This window comes from Dufourea novaeangliae, unplaced genomic scaffold, assembly GCF_001272555.1.
Source record: "Dufourea novaeangliae isolate 0120121106 unplaced genomic scaffold, ASM127255v1 scaffold89, whole genome shotgun sequence".
Classification (NCBI taxonomy): domain Eukaryota; kingdom Metazoa; phylum Arthropoda; class Insecta; order Hymenoptera; family Halictidae; genus Dufourea; species Dufourea novaeangliae.
The window spans coordinates 5,438,323-5,463,986 of record NW_015373988.1 but is presented as its reverse complement, the minus strand read 5'-3'; the positions used below and the strand labels follow the sequence as shown (position 1 = coordinate 5,463,986).

Sequence of the window (25,664 nt, the reverse complement as noted above, 5' to 3'; positions counted from 1 at the left end):
TTCTGTCTCTGCCGACTGGCCAGCAAAAGAGTGTGTCATTCGAAACGATCGGCTCTATAAAGTTTAATCGCCGATATTTCAAACGTATGCATCTGTACGCCCATTTCAGAATTGCCCAGGCACGAATTGCATCCCAGCACTCTGGGATCTAGGTCGAGTATTCGTAGTATATACATACAAGCTGACCGTCCATCGATCCTAATGATTTTTGCGCGGTGAGGAATATTTTCAATTAAGAAATAAAATTTCATGTCGCACCGAAAAATTTTCACCTGTAATCGCAGGTGTTTAAATAATCGATGTCCATAATACTCGGTAACATATAACAAATATAATGCAGTTAGGAATAAAAATGTACACGAGCTTTGTTTGTTGTTTTGCAGTGATGAATTTTTGCCACAAAGATTATGGAACGATTGTTTACGAGAAATTGCTATAAAAAAATTGTGACGATGTATTGTAATATTATCTGCAAAAAAGATCTTTAACCCGACTCTATTATTCTCCATGTATAGTATCGCGTTCTTGTAGGTTATGTAAGCATTAACAGAGATAGAGTGGCGGAACTAACAAAGATAGAATAAAGAAACGGATGGAGACAGAGTGGATGAAAGTTTCCGTGTACTAAAGTTTGCGTGGAACGATAATGATGTAGTCAGAAAGAATCATTGGTTTCGGAGTAGTAAGCTAAAGAGACTGTTCCAAGGCATTTCAAGCATTGTCATTTAAAACAAGGTGAGATGGAAGCGGTTATAGTCTATTACGAAGACAAAGTAGCATAAAGATTTCAACTCTCGAAACATAGTTAATTCTAAGAGACAGGAGTGTTTGCACGGTAAGAACGTGAAATTAAAAAGACATGTACAGGGCAGTCATGAAACGTGATCAACATAGATTATCCCACTGCCAACGGTTCAATCGAAATTTTTTTTGTATGTTTAACCATCGGTGCAGAAATCATAAATAGAATTAAGCAGTAATTTTTTAACCGTTTACGTGAGTGTATTGCAGCTGATAGACACCACTTTGAACATCATTTTCACACTAGAACTACCAAGCAAATCAAAATGACTTACCAATACACTCCCACAACGATGATTAAAATGTTATAACAATCCATTTTCTCAGATCTTTTGTAACTTTTATTACGATATGACATTCAAGAAATTAGTTAATTTATAGATTTGTAAATTTTTCAAAGTTTGCCGTATTTATCGATCGATCGAAAAAGATTTACGTTTATCGTTGGTAGTTCCGGTGTTAATTAAGGTAAATGATGTAAGGTAATGATTTTATAAAATACGAAATGAACGAATATTTTTTCGTGTCTCGAAGCCGGTTGAATTTTAGCACAAGCCGAACGATGTAATATCCCGTATCTCTTGATCGACGTTCCGCTATCAGTTCCCACGGTGTAGGGATCTAGCTTCTAAGAGGCTGGTTGAGCCGCGAAGTAAGAGATTCTTTAGTCCCGGGGGTGGAATTTGTGAAAATGGGGTGGGAGGATGAAACGCTCATAGCCGGGAGGACGAGGGCGAACCGACGGCGGCAGCGGTGTCGATACGAAAATTAATCGAGCACCTGAGAATTGAAAGTAAACTTCACCCACTGGGAATAGATCCTGGGATATAGGCGGCAGGATACGTTTAATACACGCTCGCGATGAGAACGGCCGGATCCGGGACGCGCAATGGCTGCCGGGGGTTTACGGCGTAGCGACGGTAATGGATGCGATCGTTTGTTCTGCGACACGACGTGTCCTCGTTTTTGTTGTAATTTTATACGTTTAATGGTCGGCCGAGCAAGACGGGCCGAATAGTTCGGAAAAAATACCCGGCAATTGTTTCTACCGACGGTGATTTATTTATTCTCGAAAAGAATGATCGCTCACCGTTTCCACGGAGACGCGAACAGGCTGAACGTATTAACCCTTTATGTCCTAGCTGTACTTTGTAGTACAACTTAGGGTAAGTGTGTCAGTTACTTGGACCCCCCCCCCCTCGTTACTGTGCTTTTATATTATGTTTATGTAAAGTAAATTATATAATCATTAAAATGAATGCATTAAAATTTTTAAATAAAATTTAATTAACAATTAATGAGTGAAAATTAATTAGTACAAAAGAATTAGTTATTTCTTTACAATAATATCGCAGACACCTATATTCATAGTACATATATAATTAGATATGTAACTTTAATAATTGTACTTTTACAACTATAAAGTAACTACGGTTAATATTTCGTACGTATCAAAAATATGTATTCTATCATTCCACAAAAGATCGATAAAATCGAAGTGGTACAGTTGGGGTCCTTCCATTGTTAGAATCTAGTTTGGACTTTACTACTTCTTTGAGGTCCTTTGAGATGCTGAAAAATTGAGATTTTCAAAGACACCATATTTAACTATTTGAATGGTGCTCGCGACGAGAGACAACCCTAACGCTCATACACGACACGGATGCGACGGATAACACGAAACAATATTTACTGTTTCCTTCTGCGAACGATCGTTTGTCACTTCTTGCGCAGTGTGTCTGAAGTTTAAACATCGATCCAGCGCACATCCCCCATACATCGACGAACGTTTCTTGCACCGATGTCCTTTCCGTTTGCCCGACGAGGATCGCGAGTGAATAATTCTAAAGCTTTGACCGGTCGTCGGAAAAGTCCCTTTGCGGTTCGAGTACCGAACAAAGTCGGAACGGAATTTAAATCTCCGCGTTCTATGGAATTTTTTGCATACAATCTCTCGTTCGAATAATCGTCGTGCTTCCAGTACCCCTACCATGTATTTGTTATTTTCGACAAATCGAAATCACTTGTCTACGGAGAAACATCGTTTTTAATTCAAAATGTATCTGCACAGACAAAATCTTACTAAAGATAGACTCGATAATCAAATTCGCAACGAACCGCGAAAGAAGCATGTAACCAACAAATTTCTATTGAAAAATTCTCCTGTGACCGTATTTCTGATAATAACGATACACGATAGGTACCGGTATTCGTCAAAAAGGGGAACCATTACAGACTCAATACATACCAGCAAAAGCAACGAATTGCAGTCTTTAAGGGAAAACACCACTGATGTCCGGGAAAATAAGCCTTTTTTAAGAATTTTTTTCAGGAATTATTTACGGTTTTCCTATCAAATTTGTATTACCTAGTTTCAGTACAATGTCGTAAGAGATTTAAAAAAAAAGTAATGGAGAAACTGGCAGATATTTTAATATACGATTGATCTTCTAGACCCCTAACAAAAAAACATAGGTCGCTGGCGGGATGCAGAACTTTGGAACAACAGCTCTGAAATCAAATGTAAAAAACATTTTATAAACTATATAAGATTAGTTTCCGTTACACGTACGGATTTAAAAAAAAAATATTTTTGTGAAATTGACACAGTTTAGAAAACAAAGTTTCGAAAGTCCACAAAAAAAATTAACAGTTTTTCGAGTATATTTAAAAAAAAATGGACCGTTTTTCGAGTGTATTTGAAAAAATTTACTTTCGATCACAAAATCTGTACGTGCAACTGGAGGTAAACTTGTTCTTAGAATCCTGTCAAAATGTCAAGTCGATTGAATAAAAATTGACAGAGTTATCATAGTTAGAAAAATGTCCTTCCGGAAAGAACGCGTTTAAAATGCAATCACAATGAATTGTGTCTTCGTAATTACTTCGAATATCGATTTGAAATTTTCAGATATTGTTTTCGAAGAGTGAAACTAAGAAAATGCGTTTGAAAAAAATCGATTCTTTCGTAAGTTTCACAAGTGGTGTTTCACCTTAATCAATTTCAGCGACATTCTCGAAGCTGCTGTAAGATGTATATGTACTCACTCTCGATCCGTTCGTCTCTGTACTCGCATCTCTTTTTCCTGTTTACATTAAGACCGTTTGAAACCCTCGAAGGAACGTCGATGTAGTTGAACCGGTCGTTCTTACTTGCCAGCTCGCGTCCTCGGCGAGATTCCTCAGGCTGCATATTATTTATTATAACTGCACCGGTGCCATAACCGTCTTGCTGGTGTTATAAACGACGCTGTATAACGCGGAGGCACCATGACATATCGGGAGACATATTTACCGGTGGAGGTGGGCGGGGAGGTGGGAGGGAGTGGATCCCATTCGGACTATTTACTCCGCAACTCTCGGCAGAAGAGCCGCCGTAGCACTTGCACATAAAGTCCGCCTTACAAATGTTTAAACACGACGCGCTCGCCTGCGAGTGGAGGGTCTGTTACGATGAAATATTATATATCTATTATAGGACGGTGTTCGTTTGATATCCCAGCGCGCGATATTCGCTGCGTCACGATGAAATGGAGCGCGTGATTCACCGGATCAACCAGGGGTACGACGCCTAGAACCTGTGAATCCGATGGAATTCCTTCTTTAACATTCCTGGGGGTAATGGAATATTAGGAACACGGGGGGTATTGTAGGACTACACTTAGCCATCTCGTTCAACTAAAAGAACGACTGAGGAAAAACATGAAACTTGAGCGAAAATATTGTACCTCTTGGTAGGCAGATCATTTCATAGGACACTCCAAAAGTACCTTGTCATGAGGATGAACCGTTTGGAAAGTTGTTTTTAAAGAACAATTTTTAAACTTCCTATAAACTACATTTTATTAAAAAATATTATACTCAAAGTGATACTGCTAGTTGGATGATTTAACCTTCATTAGGATAGAGAAGAGCCTCTAGGATACTTAGTACAGAATACAGTAACGACTCCGTGAGAGTTTAAAACTCGGGACAGCTTCGGAACTTCCACGGTGCACCGTGAATTTCAACCCTTCACAAATCAAGAATCTCACAATTCTGACAAAGGTCGATACATTTAACTTCTTAATTTCAATTCTAAGAAACACAAATATCTCCCTCTTAGTTTTCTAGGAAATCGTTCTCGATCACGAAAAAGAGAATCTTAATCGGTTCATCGTATTATATCTACTATTGTCTACCAACTATTATCCAATCCTCAATTTTTCAAATTACACGGTATCTTCTCTAGCACGTTTCATTTATTCTACGTGGATCTTTCCAAAAACAGAATCAACCATACGTCTACACTCGGTCACGAAAGCTACAAAGGATGTCCGCGCGAGATGTCCGTAAAACGTTGTGCGGACAAATCGTTAAGCCCCACCAGGATCTCGGAGCACGTTGAACGATCCGAACGTAGGAAATCGGGCCGGGACGACGTTTTGATACGTCGACGAAGGGTTCGCCTGGTTGAATCATTCATAGGCATTACCGAATTGTCCGACGAAGAAATGTAACCTCGACTTGGGAGGGGGTTTCAGACGAGTTCGTTTCCAAGCCACCAAGGGGGTGGGGGAGGTAGGGGAAGAAAGGATTGCTTACCATCCTCTTCCCAAATTCCGACATACTTCTTCTTCGTGGCTGAAATATATATCTTGCAACGGGGTAAGCTTCGCAATCACGCGGGAGCCTAGTATCTTGATTCGAATAAATCTCCTGTAACTCGAGGATTCCGCGAGATCGCACGCGCGCAAGAGCGCAGGGGAAAGAGAAGGTCTTTTCGTGACAAGTACACACGTAAATGGGAAAAGCTTTACGGGGTCGTGTGGGGTCTCTGGATTCACGCAGAGTGTATATCCACGCCGTGGCAGCGGCCATGAATTCGAAACAAGCCGTGCTCGGATCTCAGGTACAGGGGTGGGAGGGATAACGTAATTACCGTGCGCGCACACACCTACGGTGCCCCTCTCTATTCGCTCTATAACTTTACAATTTCAAACGTCTCCCTCGAAAACTGGGCCTCCGCCTGCCGCTTTCCATTTCGTGCACAACATTTTATCGCGGCTGGATATCAAGCTGAATATGTGCTCACGGATTTAAAATGCCGCGGCGGATACGCGCCATTTCGCTGCGAGAGGGTACTCGCGGAAATCCCGCGTTACGCGCGATACCCTAGCACAATAACGCTGAAAACGAGCACGGTACTTAGTTTGAAGGTGATTTAACGAGTCTTTGAAGAACCCAGTGAGGGGGAGAGAGAGGAGAGAGAGCGCGTATTTAAAGTAGACGCTGTTTAAAAATTAGTTTTACGTATTTTATCTGCGGTAATTGACATTCCGAGCTTTGGTCGCGTGATTAAGAAGTTTCTCATTCTTCGTTCTACTGTATTTGTGACACTGCAGACCAGAGACGTGAATCGGCTTCTTTGGTTTTGGAAGCCTTAATAACCAGAAATATCGATTTTTGTGTGTATTGACATTATCCTGTGGTGGTCTAATTTTCCAAATTGAAAACTGTATGTAAAAAAATTAAAGATATTAAAAAATCTAATTTTCATGTGCCAAATATTCATTGATATTATTGACTTTGATTAGTTAGATAATTTTTTAACTGTTCATTCATTAGTACGTTTACCCCAAGATGCAATGCAGAAATTATTACGTATAGTAGATAAATGATAGAAAAAGGTATAATTAAGTCAAATCAGTTGACTACAAATAACTGGTTAACACTTTTTCGCCGTTTAACAGGTTAAACGATCCTTTTGTGCATGAAGGAAACTGTAAGAGAATATATTCGTGGCAATAAACGTTATTGCTTCGCTAGAAGTTTTAGATCTCGGGATTTGAAGTGGCTTAGACTTAACAAACACTTCACGATGTAGATTGCGCCAACTTCTTTCACCAAGTTTCTCGCGAATGTGATTTCGCCCGGGGGCAACAAATTTCGTCGAAGTGTGTGTACGTGTATATACGAATTAGACGTCGGTCCGCTGGAACCGATTGGCGTATATACCTGCAAATCGTATACAGGAATCGTTCGTAACCGCAAGTTTAAATCCTTCCAATTGGCAAAGGCTCTATCCTTCGAGTCTTTGAACTTCCCGAGCAAGAGCATTCGGTATTGGTTTCGCCGCGGAGAACTTTGTCGTCGAATAAGTAATCAACGTGAACCAGATAATACGATTCTATTGTGGATTCATTGCAAGTTCGGATCGCAAATTAACTGCTTTCGAAGGAGATCTAATCAACTTCAAACTGTGTTCCGCCCGAAAATAGATAATATTGATTGATAGAACAGTCAAGAAATCTCATCGATTCTCCTTGCTCCGATGAGTTTTGGTTAAACATAGGCCTAAAACATTAAATTCTGAGATACTACTGTACGTCTATCTGCAGAGTACTTAACGAACAGGCTCAAAGTATAAAGTACGAACAAACTTACCATGGCTAAAATTTCACCCCATACGAATTTTATTTTAATACTATTAAAAAACTGGTAGGTAATATCTGGTACCGCTAACTTTTTTTGGTATTTGTTCGTATAACCAATAGTAATAATGTTATTATAAAACAAATTATTTCTCATAGTTTGCACGTAACAAATAAAGTTAGTTTAGGGTTGTTGTGGTGGTGGCTTTTAAGGGTTAAAGGAGAATCTACCCTGTTTTGTAACCCAACAAAAATTGCACTGCATTCATAAACGCACGACGATACTACAATCGCGCGCGTCGAACTTCGCCCTTCGTCGTCGTTACAGTCGGTTTGTTCCGCCGCGCAGCATCTCCAATGCAAATTGGAGGGAGGGACAACGAGGAGGACGAAAGAAAGTTGGTCTACCGTTGTAAACTACCCTTGATGGGATGTGTTCGACCAAAAAGATACTTATTTAAATCCCTTAATCTTCCACGCTGGTCATGCCATTCTTACGCAGCATACCTCGCGGAAGACGAGGGAAAAAGCGAAATCGGAAACGGGAAGCGCCAGAATGTACGCTTCTTTGTCGCAGGTTTTTACGCCGATGCTTCGCGCCGGGAACCTCGAGTCCCTCTTTACAAGGGATGCATACATAATTCCTTTTCCCTCTTTCTATTTTCGTTACACCCCAGAGAAGAAAGCGATCTCTTTGACCGAAGCGCAAGTCAACGTCATTGATCGTCTTTTTTGATGTGTTTGAACGACGTTTTGATATAAAATTGAATCCTCCAACCGACAAAAATTAATTCCTAAATTTCAAAGTAAGTCTTTTAGAAAAATTTATTCTTTGTGATCTCTTTTGTTGTGTTTGAATAACGTCTCGATGAAACATTGAATGCTCCAACCGACGAAAATTAAGTTTTCGAAATTTAAGGATGTTTTTTTTATTTTAGAGAAATTTATTTTTTATTATCTCTTTCAACGTGTTTGAATAACGTTTCGATAAAAAATTTCGTCCTACAACCGACGGAAATCGATTTTAGCAACCTCATGTGTCTTTTATCTAATGTCCATGTATCGTAATTATACAGGACGCTGAGAAATTGTTCGGCACAAACGTACCCGGTCGTTTAAAAATAAATTGAAACACCGAGGCACACTGCGCACGGCGCTCTGTTCGCTAGAACAATGTTTTCGAAGTTTCGGCACGTACAATCGTATTCATTTCAGTTAGACATATCTTGAAATTATGAAATTGCTGTTTGTCTACGACGTACACAACGGATATGAAATGGAATTGTTTCAGGGGGAAGTTCAATTCCTGATGTTTTGATACTCCCGATAGTTGTACGACGATAGAACAAACAAAATACAAGTGTGTATTTCTAATTGCTAGCATGAATAAAGTTTAATTCTTCGTAGTTGGATGCGTCGAAGCGACATATGGGTCTAAAATTCTAGTGATGAAACTATTATATGTATAATGACTCCTTATTGATTTATACAACAAAGTTTCTCTATAATCTACATTATCCAAGGAAAACAGTGCAGTAATATTAAACATCAGTAGGTAACAATAACCTCAGTTTCAAGAATATTAATCTTAGAAATATACCTATCTGACAAATAAAATTACACGAAACGTTTAATTCGACGGAAAAATTTGCGTAACGATTGCACCGCGTTATCTTCGCGCATTTCCCAACGTATTTGTTTTATTGGGAGGCTTTAATCATCCCCGTCCGATATATCGAGGTTCTATTAAATTTATGTTTTCAATGTTCGATAACTCTGCAAATTACTATCCTAAATCAGCGCGCTGTGTCATATCGTGCGCGATATTCGGGGGAACTGCTAAAATTTGAATATTTTAACGAAGTTTTAAAATTCGTACTTTTACGACCGGATTCGATACGTCCCGTCTCCTATAACCTGGGGAGAGGACGATAACGAAAGGGCCGAACGCTGATCGTACGTTAAAGCGAGTAATTTCATTCCTATGTTTAATTCATGCACTGTAATTTAGGATCCGGCGTTTAATCAATGCGCGTGGCTTAATTCGTCTAATTAATATAACAATACGGAGAAAATGTGTGTAAGGTTAATCGCAGCTTGACGCACGGATTGTCACGGAAAACTTTATTTTCCCCATTTGTTCGGGGTGGCACGGCAGTCAGTGGAATCAATAAATCGTTTACCCTGTCGTGCAAACATACAAAAATACACGTGTACCAACATTTTAAAGTGGACGTTAATAACTTATCTCGAATTTTTCATTGTGAGAATCATATTCCCATTATAGATTTGATTCAGTATTATGTACAAAGTGTTCGCTAATGTATCACAGTATTAAAATTTTCTCTTTTTGTCCACATTCAAATATTAAAATGTCCCCGAAATGATTTCCCAATTAATTTATAACGAACCCAGGTGCGTTCGGAAATTCTCATTAAAATTCCGTGGCCGTGCGATGTTAAGATGTCCATTAAAAATTCCTAATTATCTGACGTATAATACACGGTAATTGAATTGAAATATTTTCAATTACGAATTTACCGCCCGTTCGATATGGTTTCGCAATCTCCGTCCATATACACAACGTGTATACAGTCCACAGCTGGGACAGATGTCATCGAATTGAACCCTGTTCGATTAATCGTTACAACGCTTCTGTCACCCTATCTTGAGAAGTTTCAAGTTTTTCCAACCGTGCCTTCTGGAAAGATCGTAGAAAACAAAAAGGAAACACCAGGCATTCGGTGACAATACCACAAAGTTTAATTTCCAACGGGAGGACGGCTGTTTCGCGACGATCAAGTTCGAACGGAAGGGATTGGGGGGCGAGGAAATAGTGGTTTTATGAGAGGCGGGTTCTTAATTGTCCAAGTGTCACCTGGGTGAAGGCAACACACAACGGCTGTCGGTTGCGGAATCATCGATCAGAAGGCTGTACACAAGGGACAGAGGACGCCCGAGAGAAACGGCTGAACGGTTACCCTGGACGTTTCAACCTGTTTCAAATGGCGGTCCACACACACCTCTACCCAGCGCGTTTCGAGGTCATATTCGGCCATGATTTATTGTATTCACGTGCGCGCCCGAACCGTATGTAGACGCGTCATTTTGTGTGCAATCGCTGGATCGGATCGGATCGTCGTGAGTTTATAGATTATCGATGAACAGAGCCCTACGAATAAACGTGGCGGCGACGGAGCGAAGATAAAAGTTTTCATGAACGGCCGTGCGCCCGTGTCCAACGATCGAAAAAAGGACCAGTGAAACGATCAGCTGGTGAACTGCCTTTCGAAGGTATATACCCTCTTCAGATAACGTAGATGTTTTTTGTTTGCTCATTCTTTTTCTCTGCCTGAAAGAGCAAACGAGAATTCCATCAGATCGATTTGACGGTCGGACTGGTAACTTTGATTCTTGGCGAAAGAGGGTGTCCCTTTGAAATCCTTTTCACTGTCCAAGAGACAGAAAAACCTCCTTTCAATGGTACCGAGAGCGAATCTTGTTTGATTTTGTGTGCTTTCGACCAATGTATGCAAAATGTTTCGGAATCTTTTTAACCCTTTCATTCCAGAATTATTTAAAAGTTACCAAAGAAATGTTTTGTTGTGTTTTTGTGTATGTTACGTGACGTATAAATGATTCGCATGAACATTTGAACATTTTCAAACCGTGTTTAACACCGTTTTTCATTTGTTGCCGGTTGGTAACTTTTTTACTTCTTTCAAAGCTGGGGAAAATGTAATTTAATTATAAAATCTAAATTGTAGTTATCATGTAACTGTATTAATTAAACACATATATTTTATACGATTTATCACTTAAAAAACGAAATAAGGTGTGTCGGACCACGTAAAGCCTTTTTCACTGTGGCAGTCAACGTGTTAAGGTTAACTGTCGACAGGTTTTCTGACAACGATCTCTTCGTGTTATAGGATTACCGCGTTACACGGTGCCCTACTGTGCAATTAAATGGAGTAACCATTAAGAGACTCCGCACAATTAATAAGAGTAAAAAACCTATTGCCTTAAAGACAGGATAGATTGATTCTTCAAACATCTCGCAGCCCGAGAAACAAAAAAAGGGATTAATAGGACCGAACCGGGCTTGTTCGTTCCTTTATCCAATCCTAGCCAGACGCGTATCTCGGTCGATGTATTTAAGTCGGTTTAATTGAGACTTCGTAGCCGAAATCGTCGAACAAATTGCAGAGGTGCACGAATCCTGAGGCTCACGGGCCATCTCGGGCAAAGTAAAGTCCGGACACGTCGGTCGATTCCCCGCTGCAAGCAGCTGGCTAACCCTGTAAATGGGAGAATGGAAGGAATCTTATAGGATCGATTCGGTGTTCGAGCATCGGCTTTCAGTTTCTTTCTTCTCTTGCAGAGCGTGGTTTCGTTCCTCCAACCCCCCAGTCCCCCCTGTTCCCGTTGCCTTCTAGACAATCTCTGGCTTTTTTCCTGCCTCGGCCCGATCCCCCCTCTACCAACCCGTCCCCTGGACCATGCTCACTCGATACCACCTATCCTTGGTTCTTTCAACGAACGTAAGCGCCCTTAAATACCTGCTGAATCTCGACGAGGCCAGGAAATCATGGATGAGAGGAGTCGTTGAAAAAGGAAGAGTTACAAAAGTAACCGAGCGCGTATTGGTGCTCCTTCCTTGTTTTCCTGCACAGAAGACACCTTTGTCCGTTCCATTACTCGTGCATTCGTTTAAAGATAAAAGAGGTTGATTGTTCACTTCGAACTTGTACATTTTGAGTCACAATCTCACTGAAAGACCCGTGAATGCACATGCAGCTGAAATTGGTTTAAAAATATTTAAATATCCAAATTTACTCGTAGTACTGTGAGTAAAAACCAATTCTGTCTTATAATAAGTGTTGCCATACTGCCCCAAACCATAATAGTACAGTAAATCCTCGATGAGTGTTCGAAGGCTCCTCGCATATGCGGTTGATATAAATATCATTAGCTTCGAATTCTGAGCTCCATCACAGTATTAAACCTACTTGAAAAGTCAGCTTTACACCTTCGATCACTCATCGAAAATTTACTGCATATTCACGTTGTTTAACGATATTTACAAAATTTTGTGCTTATAGCTCCGAATTTGTTTTTCTCAAATATTTTTGCTGCCTATTCATCCCGAAATTGTTAAGAAAATGTCTATTTGTATCACTGCCATGACCTTACAATAGCAGGATGCTACAAAAGTATTACACGAACCTTACCTTTGTAACATATATACTTAATTTAGACTCTTATTGTATCTTGGCGAGGACTATAACCAAAATTTTATCGTACTCAAACCTGTACTTCTTTATGAAACTTGTGCACAATTCCACGGAAGAATCGTGCGAAAATTTCATTCGGCGAAAAATTGCGAGAAACATGGTAGGGAGAACAAAAAAAACGGAAAACATGGGTGGTCGTTTCGCCCAACAGAAAGTAAATCTCCGTTTCATGCAGGAGAGAAGTGGTTGAAAAGCGGAATGTTCTCCGTCGCGATGGTGGTCGACGGCTCAGCAATTGTCGGGCAATAACGTGTCAAATACCGTTAAAACAATATCGTCGAGGATGCCGTGTTGTTGCACCTCTGGTGTCGGAGGTGAATTTCATAGCGGTGGTTCGCCGGTGGAAAACCGCCGAAAACACTTGAAAGGTGCCGAAAAGGGTTGACGTTCGGTGGGGGCCAGTGGCAACGGTCAAAAGTATCCCCGTTTTCACAGCCGGCAGCCACACGCATAAATTCGTGGGACAAACTGCCATTGCAGGGGTTTCGCATGGCTACGCCCTTAGGTGCAATGCATAGCGCCAACTGCAGTGCATTTTGAGGTGTAAGCCCCGGTGCGACGGTGCATACTGGGCGTGCGGAAACTTTTCGGTCGTTTCGTTCGGTGAGTGAAATTAATTAATGAAATTATTTCACTAAATATTGGGCTGTATCGTTTTTAATGGCAGTGTTACAATCTATATTTTTTAACTTATATCATAGTCTTATTTACTACTTATTGTTTGCAATTTCTATCAATTTTTCGATTAATTTCATTGTATCAGTTGTATAGGGTGTTAGCTCGAAAAAAAATATTTCAACTTGCTTCTATATGGCTTTAGTTCTCGAAGTTTTTCGTTGATATAGAATACGGCAGCAATGTAAAGGGATACTCGTCTGATGGAGCAGTATCTAATTAATGGGGTAGATGGTATAAAATTTTCTAGTCGAAATAGTGTCACTTTTGTCCCAGTTTGATAAAAGGTAATGTAAATAGACTTCGTGCTGGTTCATACGTTTCGTCGGTATTTTTCATAGAATACAAAAAAAAGAGAGATAGGTAACTTGTACAACAAATACATTGAATCCACAGTTTGAAAATAGTACTTGTTGTAACCTATTATATCTATAATTACTTACACTTATTATACCTATAAACTTATAAATTCTGAAATACGGGGTTTTTTTAAACTGATAAGTGCCTAGTATTATAATGTCACTATGACGCTGAAACCAGATGTAATAGTTTCGTCGAATTTTACATCTCAAAATCGACAACCGACATTTGTCGGGAACATTGTGTTTACAACTGCGCACGTTTCTGGCACTTTTGCAGAAACTACCACGTAACATGAGCAAACTCCAAGTTGATACTTCGCGATGGTTTACGTTGTGTATTGACATTTGTTCGGCAACTTCTCGTTTCAAGTGGATTAAATTAACATGTGATATTGATGCAGTGCATATTTAATTATAGAAGTTGGAAACACTGAATTTAAAATGAAACGTCAAGGAAATATTAAGTCACCGCAAAAATTATTATGAATTGTCTGCAGATAATATTGTGTAATTGTAGAAACAATAAATAATTACGTTAATATATTACGTGTCGACATCTATGTAACACAATGCATTGTCATTTAGAACAAGAATTCATACGATTGATTGTGTCTCATTGTTTAAAATAAAATTGAAATTGAACCCTTGAAAATAAATTAATTAAAATGATTAAAAACAGGAAAGAAATTAACTGGTACAAACGTCACAAAAAGCATTTGTCATCCGTTTGAGGAAGTTGTTTTCTCAATCCCACTATGTGGTAAACTGGAAATTAATTAATGTGTTTTAATTATATAAATTCACATAATAATAATATTACGAAAGTTTGTTCATTAAAACAAGAATTTCTGTTGGAAGTACATATGTCATAAAAGAATCACTATGTATTGCTTTAAATTATTATTAAATTATAATTAAATTTATTATTAGTCTACTCTTTTAGAGTAAAACTCATCGAAACTTTTGCACTGACCTAATATATTTACTTGTACAGCACTTAACACAGTATAATTTACATATTACATAAAAGAACAAAAAAAGTAATCCTCAACTTTCTCTTTCGAGTCTCTCGTATCCATAGAATATACTCCAATTAAAATTTGATTAGATAACGTTAGAGCACTCTGTAGAAAAGACACACCAAGCGTAGGTCCGCTGCTTGGATAGCGTACTCAGCGCACGTCTATGTAGGTGTACGAAGTCATGGCGTGCGCAGAAATACACTACCGTGCAAAAGTTTCGAAACAGCCGTATTTTTCACTTAAACAAACGATCCTTTCCTAATATATTGAAAGTAACCGCCTGCAACTAAAAATCTGCCACATATTTTCATCACTTTGCAAAAAACATTTCTTTTACATGTATGCCACACAACTGTAAAGGTATTTTAAAGGAGAATGAGAAAATTTAGATAGAAAATGTTGTATTAAATATAATAAAATTGTTAACCAAAATTTGTTCGGAAGTAATTACAACTGAAGGTGGTCATTTTGAGAATGCTTAAATGTGATACAGATAATTTTTTTGTTACTTTTAAGTTGGTTTTGTCGTACACAGAGTGCGGCCCAAAGGATAGTACAAACGGGCAGAAGAATAAAATTGTTTATATCTGAGACTTAGTCCTCGATCGCGAATACGTTCATGTTAGATGACTGTATGTATCCATGTGACAATAAGTGGAACCAAAATGTGGTGAACAAAGAAAGCATCGTGCGCAAAAATTTTTTTTTAGAATTTCGACTTATTTTTATATTTATTATAGCACCAGTTCAAAAACATGCTGTATATCTTGTTAGTATCCAGGACACGTACATACAGTTGTATCAGAAAACGTTTAATGAATTATATACTAGTTTAACGAACGCATCGGGTGGATACAATTTGATGTACTAAAACAAGATGCATTGACGTTGAAAAAATTCAAGGTCACTTTGATATTCACTTGGGAGTTACTCAACAAACAAACAAAAAATCCCACCAGTTGTCATTTAATATCTATCCAGAAATATATTTCACATAAATACAGTTAAAAGCTAAAATAAAAAAAATATTCTCCGGTCTTCCCAAGAGGTTAACTTGCTTCCGTAACTTTTGCACGGTAGTGTACCCGTGTGTTTACGTACACACTCTTGCACTTTGTCGTGTTACATCGTATACTGCATCGTTCACCGACAATCGCCGTAGCCCGGACGTGGAATTCGCGACGGGCGACGGGCGGCGCTGGTGTCGTCCTTGTCGCTATCTGGTAATCCCCGCCGCTGGTTTTCAACGACCCTCATCCCTTTGAGTTTCTCATCGCCGCCCGCCGCGCTACCGTCGCGCGTTTCGGCTTGCCTTCGACGAATACAGGAAGCGGCCCTCCGAGCCCACCGCCTCCCCGGAACGCGTTTTCTCGGTTTTCTCTAATTGAACGGTGCGCCGAGGATTTAACCTCTCGCGACGACGTGCCTTGTTTGCGTCCTCTCCCACCCCCCACCCTTCCTTCTCCTGAAGCCCGTGGCAGCCTGTGTGCTCGAATTTGTGCCGCACCGACCAAGTTGCTCATGATCCTCGCTCATACCACCACCAGCCCCCGCTTCCGCAGGCAAATTAACGGCGTCCGGGTAGCGAGCGCTTCGACCGACGAAAACGAACTCTCGTTGGGGAGGATATAGTTTCACAACAGACTTTAGAGTTGCTACAATAGCGTATTTGTTTGGAGCTGGTCCAGGATCCTCATCGGGATATCTTGACAATTGGGATTAGAAAATCGTTGGGATCTTAATACTGTTTTTGGGGGGACAATTAGGAATCTTTTTTGTGGGACTATGGATTGAGTTACTCATACGTAAGTTTTCCCTCAATATTATATAGGGTGTCCCGAAACAGTTGTAAATGTTGTAAGGGGTGATCCCTGGGGTGATTTGGAACAATTTTTTCGCTAAAGAAAATGTTGATCCAAATCAACCAAGGAATCACTCCTTTCAAGGACTTACACCACTATTTTGGGACACCCTGTATAAAATGATTACAGTTGTAAAATTGTCAAAGATGTTATTTTTTAACATAGGTTTGAAAACACTGGGTGTCACCCCCACGATGGTGTTACCCGGTACGAGATGAACGGTGAAAGAAATATATTGTAGGAATTTTATGATATATTTAACGCATTCGGTACGGATGGGAATGATAATTCCCAACATGGGCGAATCTCGCGGCCGCCTTGGGAACTGTAGTGCATAGGCCCATTCAATAAAATGCTTGCCTTTGGACTGTGTTAACTTTAGGCTGTGTTAACTACAGACGACTCCTCTCAGACATCAATAATCCGACAATGACTACTTCGCAATACTTTTAATACGAAACTGAACATTATTTGAAAATAGTATGCCATTTACTGTTAACTGAAGGTACTCAAACTCTTGGTCACCAGAAATTCTTCGCCAAGTTGCATAATAAAATGAGATTCGTGTCTGAGATATGTCTCCAATTAAGGGTTGAAGCTGACAGTTGATTGGTATATATAGTTAACAGTAATTTAGTGCAACTTTATGGTTACAGGTATTCCTGAAGGGAATTGCGAATAATTTCGTGTACCCGAAAATGCCTGAATATTAATTCTCAAGCAATTACTTAACCGTAATGTATTTGATACTCGTGTTCACCGTTTCTTGTACGTGCACGAACTTCGTTGCACACATCGCTTGATACGTTTTGCTGGAACACACGTCTTACCTAATTGGCCCTTACGAGATTAAGTTATCTCGAGAGCAGTAAGTACCCCATGATAAGAGATCAAGCAGCATCTACTCGGTAATCTGAACTCCAACAAGTCGTTACTTTCAGTTCTTAGGATTGCGTTTTGTTGGCTCGGCGAGAAGCTTTCCAGTGAAGAATGATCACGATCTCTAATTATCGCGATTTAAATGCTGGGCTTGAGGGTTCTTACTGCATGATGTCGGTTTCATTCATCCTATATATTCTACACCAGTCGCAATCAGAGTCTCCCATAAACATAATACTGTTTCTATTTCACAGAAATTTTATTAAATTACTTTAGGTTGAATTTCAATATTACTCAAGTTTAATATAGGATAGAGGAGGTAGATTTGGGTTAGTATTTCCATTCTTGTTACACATACTTTATTCGCACGTCAATCGTTCGTTGTTGCAGTAGTAGGAGTACTCATAATTTCAGCGAGAAGTTTGTACAGTACGAATTTAGTCTTTTGCAAGTATAAGTGTATTTTCATGGTAAGTTTAGTACAAAGAGCTAACAGAAATAAATCGCTGCTATAAATTCATATAAGATATCTCGTGCTGGTACAAATTTTAATGGACGACCTGATGTCTCGGCTACAATTATGCATTCAAAATTGTAACCTAAAACACGTGGTTCGAGTAACAGAGGTGCATTACTATGAACGTTCGGATGCGGGAGATATGAGTCAGAAGTATGTGGGATATTTGGGTCGATCCAAACACCCCTATTTTCTTTTTAATGAAATGCTTTCGCTGCTATTTTTTATATTAAAACTTTAATTAACAATTTTCAATATCTTTGTATGCTATGTTGTATGTTATGTTTATTATGTTATTCCTTCAGAGTCTTTATACCATTTATTCATTTCATTACATTCATATACATATATTATCACTTTATTGGTAATAAATATATAAATACATTAAACTTTCCTACATTCACTACAAAAACAATACAAAAGTTCAATGAACCATTTCTTCCCATTTTTATGGGCCAAATAACTAGTTTTACTACTATTATATTTTTAAAGATTCCTGTGGAATAATAAACTGAAATGATGATGAAACATCGATGGTAAAACCTTACTGATTATAATTCTTCAGATTTAAAAAGTGTCTTTTTACTACTATTATATTTTTAAAGATTCCTGTGGAATAATAAACTGAAATGATGATGAAACATTGATGGTAAAACCTTACTGATTATAATTCAGATTTAAAAAGTGTTTCTCTTCTATTTTAATCACTATGACAAATTTATTGAACACTGCCACAAACCTACCCACTCTCCCCTACTATATGTCATTTATTTCTCTGATCTCTAGAACATTAATTTAACGATATATTTATAGTAATTACAAAAGTTAAACCAAGGAAAGACATATGGAGAACTGAAGATAATGCTTTTTGAATTAAACTAGAATAATCAACACAATACATAAGCCGATTTCCCATGATCTTCGATCCACTGTAATCGGCTTCCCTTTCACCCCGGCGGATTACCATCGAACATGGAGGCTCGAGATACCTAATTTATTTATCGATAGAAGCGGAGATGTTCTCTGTAAGGAGAGATAAGCATCGAATCTGCGAAACCATTAATCATTCGAGGCCCCATTCTTTTTATTTTACCTCAGCTTTCTAAGCGGCGGTGAGAATTGAATACTTTTTCAACCATGAAAATTCACACGCTATCTCATGTAACGTATCTTCGCCCCCACGTCCGTTCTGACTGACACGAATTTGACAAATTGTTAAATACGGGAAATATACTCGTGCACGCGGTCGACACCAATTTTTTCCGCATTTTTCAGCGAACCCGGATTTACGTCCGGTTGCACAGTTACCCGAGTCTCGTCCAGAAAATGCAGGCTTAATAGAATTTATTCAAAAATAGATTTCTTATTTTGTTCCTGTGATTCCTAAATATATTACTTATTTTATTCTTATGATTCCAAAATATATTACTTATTTTCTTCAGGTAATTCCAAAATACAGTACAGGATGAATTTGTAACAATTTGACCATAATCATTCTTCGAAAATTTTTTCAACATTTTCTGCATTAATTAACGAAAGGTATGGGTTTTTATTAAGATTATTAATATATGAGAAAAAAAATTAATATATGATATAGTTTTGTCTATTAGCGTAGATAAGGAAACATAACAACCGGCACAGTGTAATACATTTCCATTCAGTATTTGTGTGTGAAATTATTCGTTGAAGAGCAGAAATCTATATTATTGTTCTGCAAAGAACAGAAAGAAATATGTAAAATCGATAGACATTAATTATACATAAGCATGAGTACAACCACTACATTCGTGAAACGGAGTTCATTTCGTACCTGCTATCGGAAAACACGGAGTGAATTAAACGGTGACATTTTTCTCGAAAGAGTAAACTCTTAAACAACGCGCTCTTATATAAAAAGCTTAACGTGTTCATCGAATTGGATCCATTTATATACAGAGTAACGATGAAGGCAGAGTTTTTTTTCGTAGAAATAAATGTAAACCTCTACGGCCTGCTGTGCGTGGATTTATACTCTGAGTAATCCGTTTCGAAAACACGCAGAAAAGACTTTTATATTTTTCGATGGTCTATAAAGTTGCAGATTATTATTGTTCGATAGAATGGAACATCGAAATCTCTGCCTGCGTTGTGAAAAATTGTTATTTATTTCTGCTTCATCGCAACTATAATATTAAATTACAATGTTAACTTTTTTTTTAAATTTTGGTTTTGATCGTTACACCAAGTATTAATAAAAATGTGGGACACTTTTACAGGTTGGATTATGTAAGCCAAACTAAGACAAAAATCAAGAATGACGAAATTGACGGCTGCACTTGCACACTGCACAATGGATTTCACTAAAGTTCTAAAAGAAAAACAAAAAGATTATATCCGAAATTTCTCTACCAGCCACACTGGTAATTGGACCACAAAGGGTTAATAACTCGAAAACGAAGCCTCGAACGCAATTTCGTCATTCCTCATTTTCATCTTAGTTTGGTATCTAGAATCCACCCACTGAAAGTGTCCCATATTTTTATTAACACCCTGTAAAATTGGTGCATAGATACTACTCAAAACAATTCCGACAGCAGATCTCCAGAAATCTATCCATACCTCTTAATTGACTATCCCCAGCGTGATATTAATGTCAAGGAAACATTCTTATAAACATAAAACGAACGATTTTACAGAACACAATCACTGATCGAATCGATATCTTGTCGATCCTGTTACTTTTCAGACGTACGTACTCCATAGCCGACAAGAATGTTGAAACATCCCGCGCAATAAGTAATTTCGTCCCCCCCCCCCACCTGGTAATCGTATCCAGCGACCCTGAAGCTCTATCAAACGTGAAAAAACTGTCGGAACGCGGAGGCGCGAGTATCGGCGAAGTCGTTAGTATTTTTCCTCGTTGGGAAGTTTTAAGTAAATCTTAGCCGATTCACTTGCGATTCAGAACCGGGCGTCGGCTGCTCAACCGAATAACTTACTTTCGACGCGATCGCGCAGTTCTTGGAACGATAATGATCCATTAAGAAACTCGGAACTCGAGGCATTCCCAGTGAATACACTCCGCGGGTTATGCTGGAACGGCCCACTTTCTCGCAACTCGCGGGAGGGGAACGAAAAGGGGCGGGGGGAAGGGGGTTTGCGAAAGAGAGAGACAGAAAGAGAGAGAAGAAAAAAGAAAACGTTAATCGAGAGAACACGGCACCGGAAACGGGTGAAGTCTTTCGACTTTTCATCGAACTGGAAGGAGTCGTCTTTGTGCTTAACGGAGGGTGCCAGCATGCGGTAGCGAAGGACGATGGAAAAGGGATGAAGTAGGGCGAGCGAGAGAACGAAGGGTTCGCTTCCTGATTCCAGATGAACGGATTTCGTTAAAAGCAGATTTACATTTCCTCGGCTCCGCGCTCTCTCTCTCTCTCTCTCTCTCTCTCTCTCTCTCTCTCTCTCACTCTTCGTTTCGCCCTTTTTCTTCGTTTTTCGCGTAAACGTTCTCCTCCAACTATTCGTGCACTCAGCTCTCGCGCGACTGAATTCTCGTTCCTCCATCCCACTGCCTCGTCCCCTTCTCCCATCTTAGCATCCCCTTTCCTGCACCCCCGTTTCATCTGCAAAGATTCACGATGAATTCACGGTTGATTTCCCGTAGGTGGATTCCTATACAAAACATCAGCCGCAGCAGTATCCGCCGCCGAAGTGGGATCACAACGACGCCGCGACCCACGGCGATCAGCAGGAGAATCTTCAATGGATCGAGATCAGGGTGAACCTTCAACCGTTCTATTACTCGAACGGCCAGCTGAATCTGCGATGCAGCGCCCAGATTCCCGGCATATATTCGGCGATAAGCGAGGTGCAGCTTGGAGCCGGTCTGCGTGAACCCGTGCCAGAGCGAGGTAACTGGAATTTTATGCTGAATTTTCGAATATAGGATTGTCAACAAATATGTCACAAATATGTGTTTAGGGGTGTGTAACGACGTGACGCCGTTAGACGAATCCATAAAAAAAAGTTATCACAGTAAGTCCTCGATGAATGCGATACGAACAATGGCGTTATTCCCATCACTGAGAATCAATCAAAACAGAGTAAGCAGAAGCTAAGCAAAAATAAATTTTTTTAAGGAGCTAAAAACCTTTCCTCCTTGCTGCGAATGCTCTGAAGCGGGCTCGAGTTCGTCGCACTCATCGAGACATTACTGTACTAGTCTTTGATTCCTTTGACCGTTAGCTACAGATAACTCGACTCTGAGACGAATTTTTCCTTTTTATCGATATACCTTAAACTTTTACATCCTTGGGCCTTAATAGAAAAAGAATCGAAAAATATAAGATTTAGTATACGGTATTCGGTTACTTAACTAGCTGTGCTCATCGCATATTGTAGATATATTGCACCTTTCAGTATCTTTATATCCTATTTGCTTATTACTTTTATTCTATACCCTCATATTACCTTTATTAGATATACAGGGTGAGTCAATAAGAAATACTATGTTAAATAACTCGTTTCCTATTGATTGTATAAAAAAACGTTTTAATGAATTATAAAAACATTTTAAGGGACGCAACAGATGGATACAATTTGACTTCTTTATATCTTACTTTGTTTTTATATCAAGGTAAACTTGAGTTTTTTCAAGGTCAATGCATCCTTTTTTTAATACAACGATGTTGCCAATGGAAGGACAAATTGAACGACCTATAACATGATGGTATTAAAAAAAAGCATTGACCTTGAAAAAATTTAAGATCACCTTGATATCACAAAAAATAAGATATAAAAAAATCGAATTAAGGAAAACACTTTTCCAGCAGACGGAATATTAAAAGTTTCCCAGACATGAAACCAAAACTGTAATCCATTAATTCCCATAAATCGCAATTTCCGCCTGTTTAAGTTTCCCAACAGTTATCGGCGAGTGGCGGGGCGCGTATTTGCCACATCGGGAATAAAATTCTGTCCCGCATAAATTCGCAAAAATCATTCTCTTCCTACCCCCCCCCCCTCCACCAATGTGTTTCGTTTCGACACGGTGGTCGGCGCACCTGCCCCATCGACGGGCTCGCTTGCGGCCAGTTGGTGTACGCTGCGGGTAATAGTTGCACGCTCGGGCTACCTGGTCTCGGGGATTAGCCGGTCGGTCGCACAGGCTAATAAATTTCGTGAGTTAGGGTCCCACCCACTCGAATTCGGAAAGGAAGCCTCCGGTGCACGCTGCGCCCGCTTCCTGCACGCGACGTCGACGAGATTTAATTGACCGGCCACGGGTAGAGGCCCCCTCAGACCCTATTACCTTTTCCCACCCCATTGGCCACCCTCCTTCTACACCGTTCCACCACCACCGCCATTCTTTCCGACCACCCTACTACGAGATATCGTTCAACCCCTCGTGCACCATACATATCCCGGCCGGAATTCCTGTCGCGACCCTGCTTGACATCTTATATGACGACGCACGACCGCTTCGCGTGACAGTCTGCCGGCACGGAGGTTAGCCTTCGGGATGCGGGTTAGCAGGCGCCGTTGTAATTAATAACATCGGAATAATGAATATCCAGTGTGGAGGGGAAATTAACAGATTTTATGAAGAATTTCGGGATCGTCGAGCATTCAACGGCCCGAGGCGTCTGCACACCGTGTGCGTTGGATGGGATTAGTTCGGGAGCGAATGGGAAGAAGAGGTGAACTAATTTTACCGGTGAATCGTACGCGTTAATACGGATTTCGCTGTATTCGAGGTCGAAAATCTCTGAACGCGACGATGCGACCAGTGAGTTGGAAGTTGAAGTGTGTTAATCCCTCGAACGTTATGGTTTCACAGTGAATGTGCATGTAGTTCATTGCGGTACGAATTTTTTATCGTATGGTGTGGACGAAAGTTATTTGGAAGCATTTTTGACGTGGGGTGTTTCGAGTGTGTCAACCTGGCTTTTGAGGTAATTCTAATGATATTCTTTTCTGTTCATCTGTTTTATGAATTGTTAATATTAATCTTCGGTAAATATTTACGGTAAAGATGCCACTTCTGATTTCGATGATTTTTCCATATGTTGTCAAGGTCATCACCCTGAGTAGTGTTTTTAAAGGTTTTAGTTGGGGGTCGTCTTTTGTGAAAACGTTCTTATCAAAGTACTGTCTCGAACGAACTCTGATCAGGATAATGCTTTGGAGTTGGTTAGAAACAGTTGAATAAAAAAAGTGATTTCGAGTTGGTTAGTGACAGTTCAAGAAAAAAAAAGTGATTCTTTCTGAAGGTCACTTAGGAGGATAACCTTGACAACATGTGTCAAGGTCAAGGTCATCGATCATTTTACTTATCAATAGTACTAAGCATACTTTTTTTAATAACTTTCTTGCAAATGATGACCATTAACTAAAACCTTCACAATACTACTCAGAGTAATGACCTGGACAACTGGGTAAATATTAACTTTGGTAAATATTTGCTCAATCTTCTTGTTGTCTTCTGCATCGTTTCATGTTGCGAACAGTTGAAACAATTTTCGGAATGGAATCATTAGTTCTTTTCACTGTCAGTTCTAGAACCTTTACATTCTTCACCCTTCGCTACTTTGTATCTCTTAAATCTGTAATCTGTTTTCACCTTTATGTTTAATACTTCTTTTCTGTCAGGTACTGTATAAAGGGACTATACATGTCAGGGTTCCCATTTCTGAACAGTATTACCTTGTTCCTTCTGCACGGAGCTTATGGTATTTTGATGTTTTACGATAATTAATTAACCCTTAACTAGAGAAAAATCGTGTCTCAGAGACGAATCTGAATGTTTATGTCAATATCGTAATCTAGCAGAGAATTTTGGAAACTCTAGACGTTTGAGCACCTTCAATTGACAGTAAAAGGCATACTACCGTAAATCCTCGATGAATGTTCGAAGGCTCCTCAGCTCTGAACAATGAATATTTCATAAATTAATAGCCATATGCGACTGAAACAAATATTGCCTTCAGAATTTCGAACTCTATCACTGTGCTAAATCTCATTAAAAAGTCAACGTTACACTTAGGGAACTCTCATTGTCAATGTCGAGGAGCCTTCGAACACTCATCGAGGTTTTACTGTATTTCCAAAGAACGTGCAGTTTGTCACTAAAAGTGTTGCAAAGTAGTCCTTGTCAGATGTCTAAGATGAGACGTCTGTAACTAAGGGTTAACTAATACTTCCAATAAAGTGCACTTATAGTTAATGAAGAAAGCAACATCACTGTATCATGTAGTCTGATTAGTATAACCACTCCCGTGTCACTTCAGTGATCATTCAGCTTCACAAGATTTATGTGGGGGTAGTATATCATTTCGTTAATCAAAGGTAATGAATTACATCGCATCGCTGGGTAATCACAGCGCAGCAAACTACAAATAGGAACGATGAAGTTTCATCAAGTTTTTATCGAAGAGCCGCATCGCGTGATTAAATTGAATTCTAACGCGTGAAAGTGGAATATGATGGATGGCGTCCAACGGACAGCTCCGACCCCTCGTTTTAAAACACGAAGAATTCACTATCCTTTTAGGAAAGAATAATTCCACACTTCTAATAAATCCATACTTGTTTAATTAAATACGGTGTTTTTATGCGTTAATTTAACTGTGAGTTAGTCTCACTTGAAAGTAATGTGAGATTCAGGTTTCTATGTTTGAGTTATAACATCTAAATGTACGAGGTAATTAATATGCATGGTCAATAAAGTTTTCGTTCACCTTGTTGATTTGTTACTGCATAGAGAATTAATTACTTCGTGAACGTTTTCAAATTGTCGACTATTGTTCTGCCTACGCAGCTTTTAGTCCATTGACTGGTATACAATCGTGTTGTTTC

The 25,664-nt window shown here is 39.3% G+C and overlaps 1 protein-coding gene across 1 annotated transcript in view; it reads left to right on the top strand.

Moving 5' to 3' along the window:
- Positions 1 to 25,664, top strand: part of LOC107187576 — a 173,195-nt gene that overhangs the window by 136,158 nt on the left and 11,373 nt on the right. Inside the window, exon 5 of the mRNA XM_015575701.1 lies at positions 21,472 to 21,718. Within this exon, the coding sequence (XP_015431187.1) occupies positions 21,472 to 21,718 (247 nt within the window). The remainder of the gene's footprint in view (positions 1 to 21,471; positions 21,719 to 25,664) is intronic.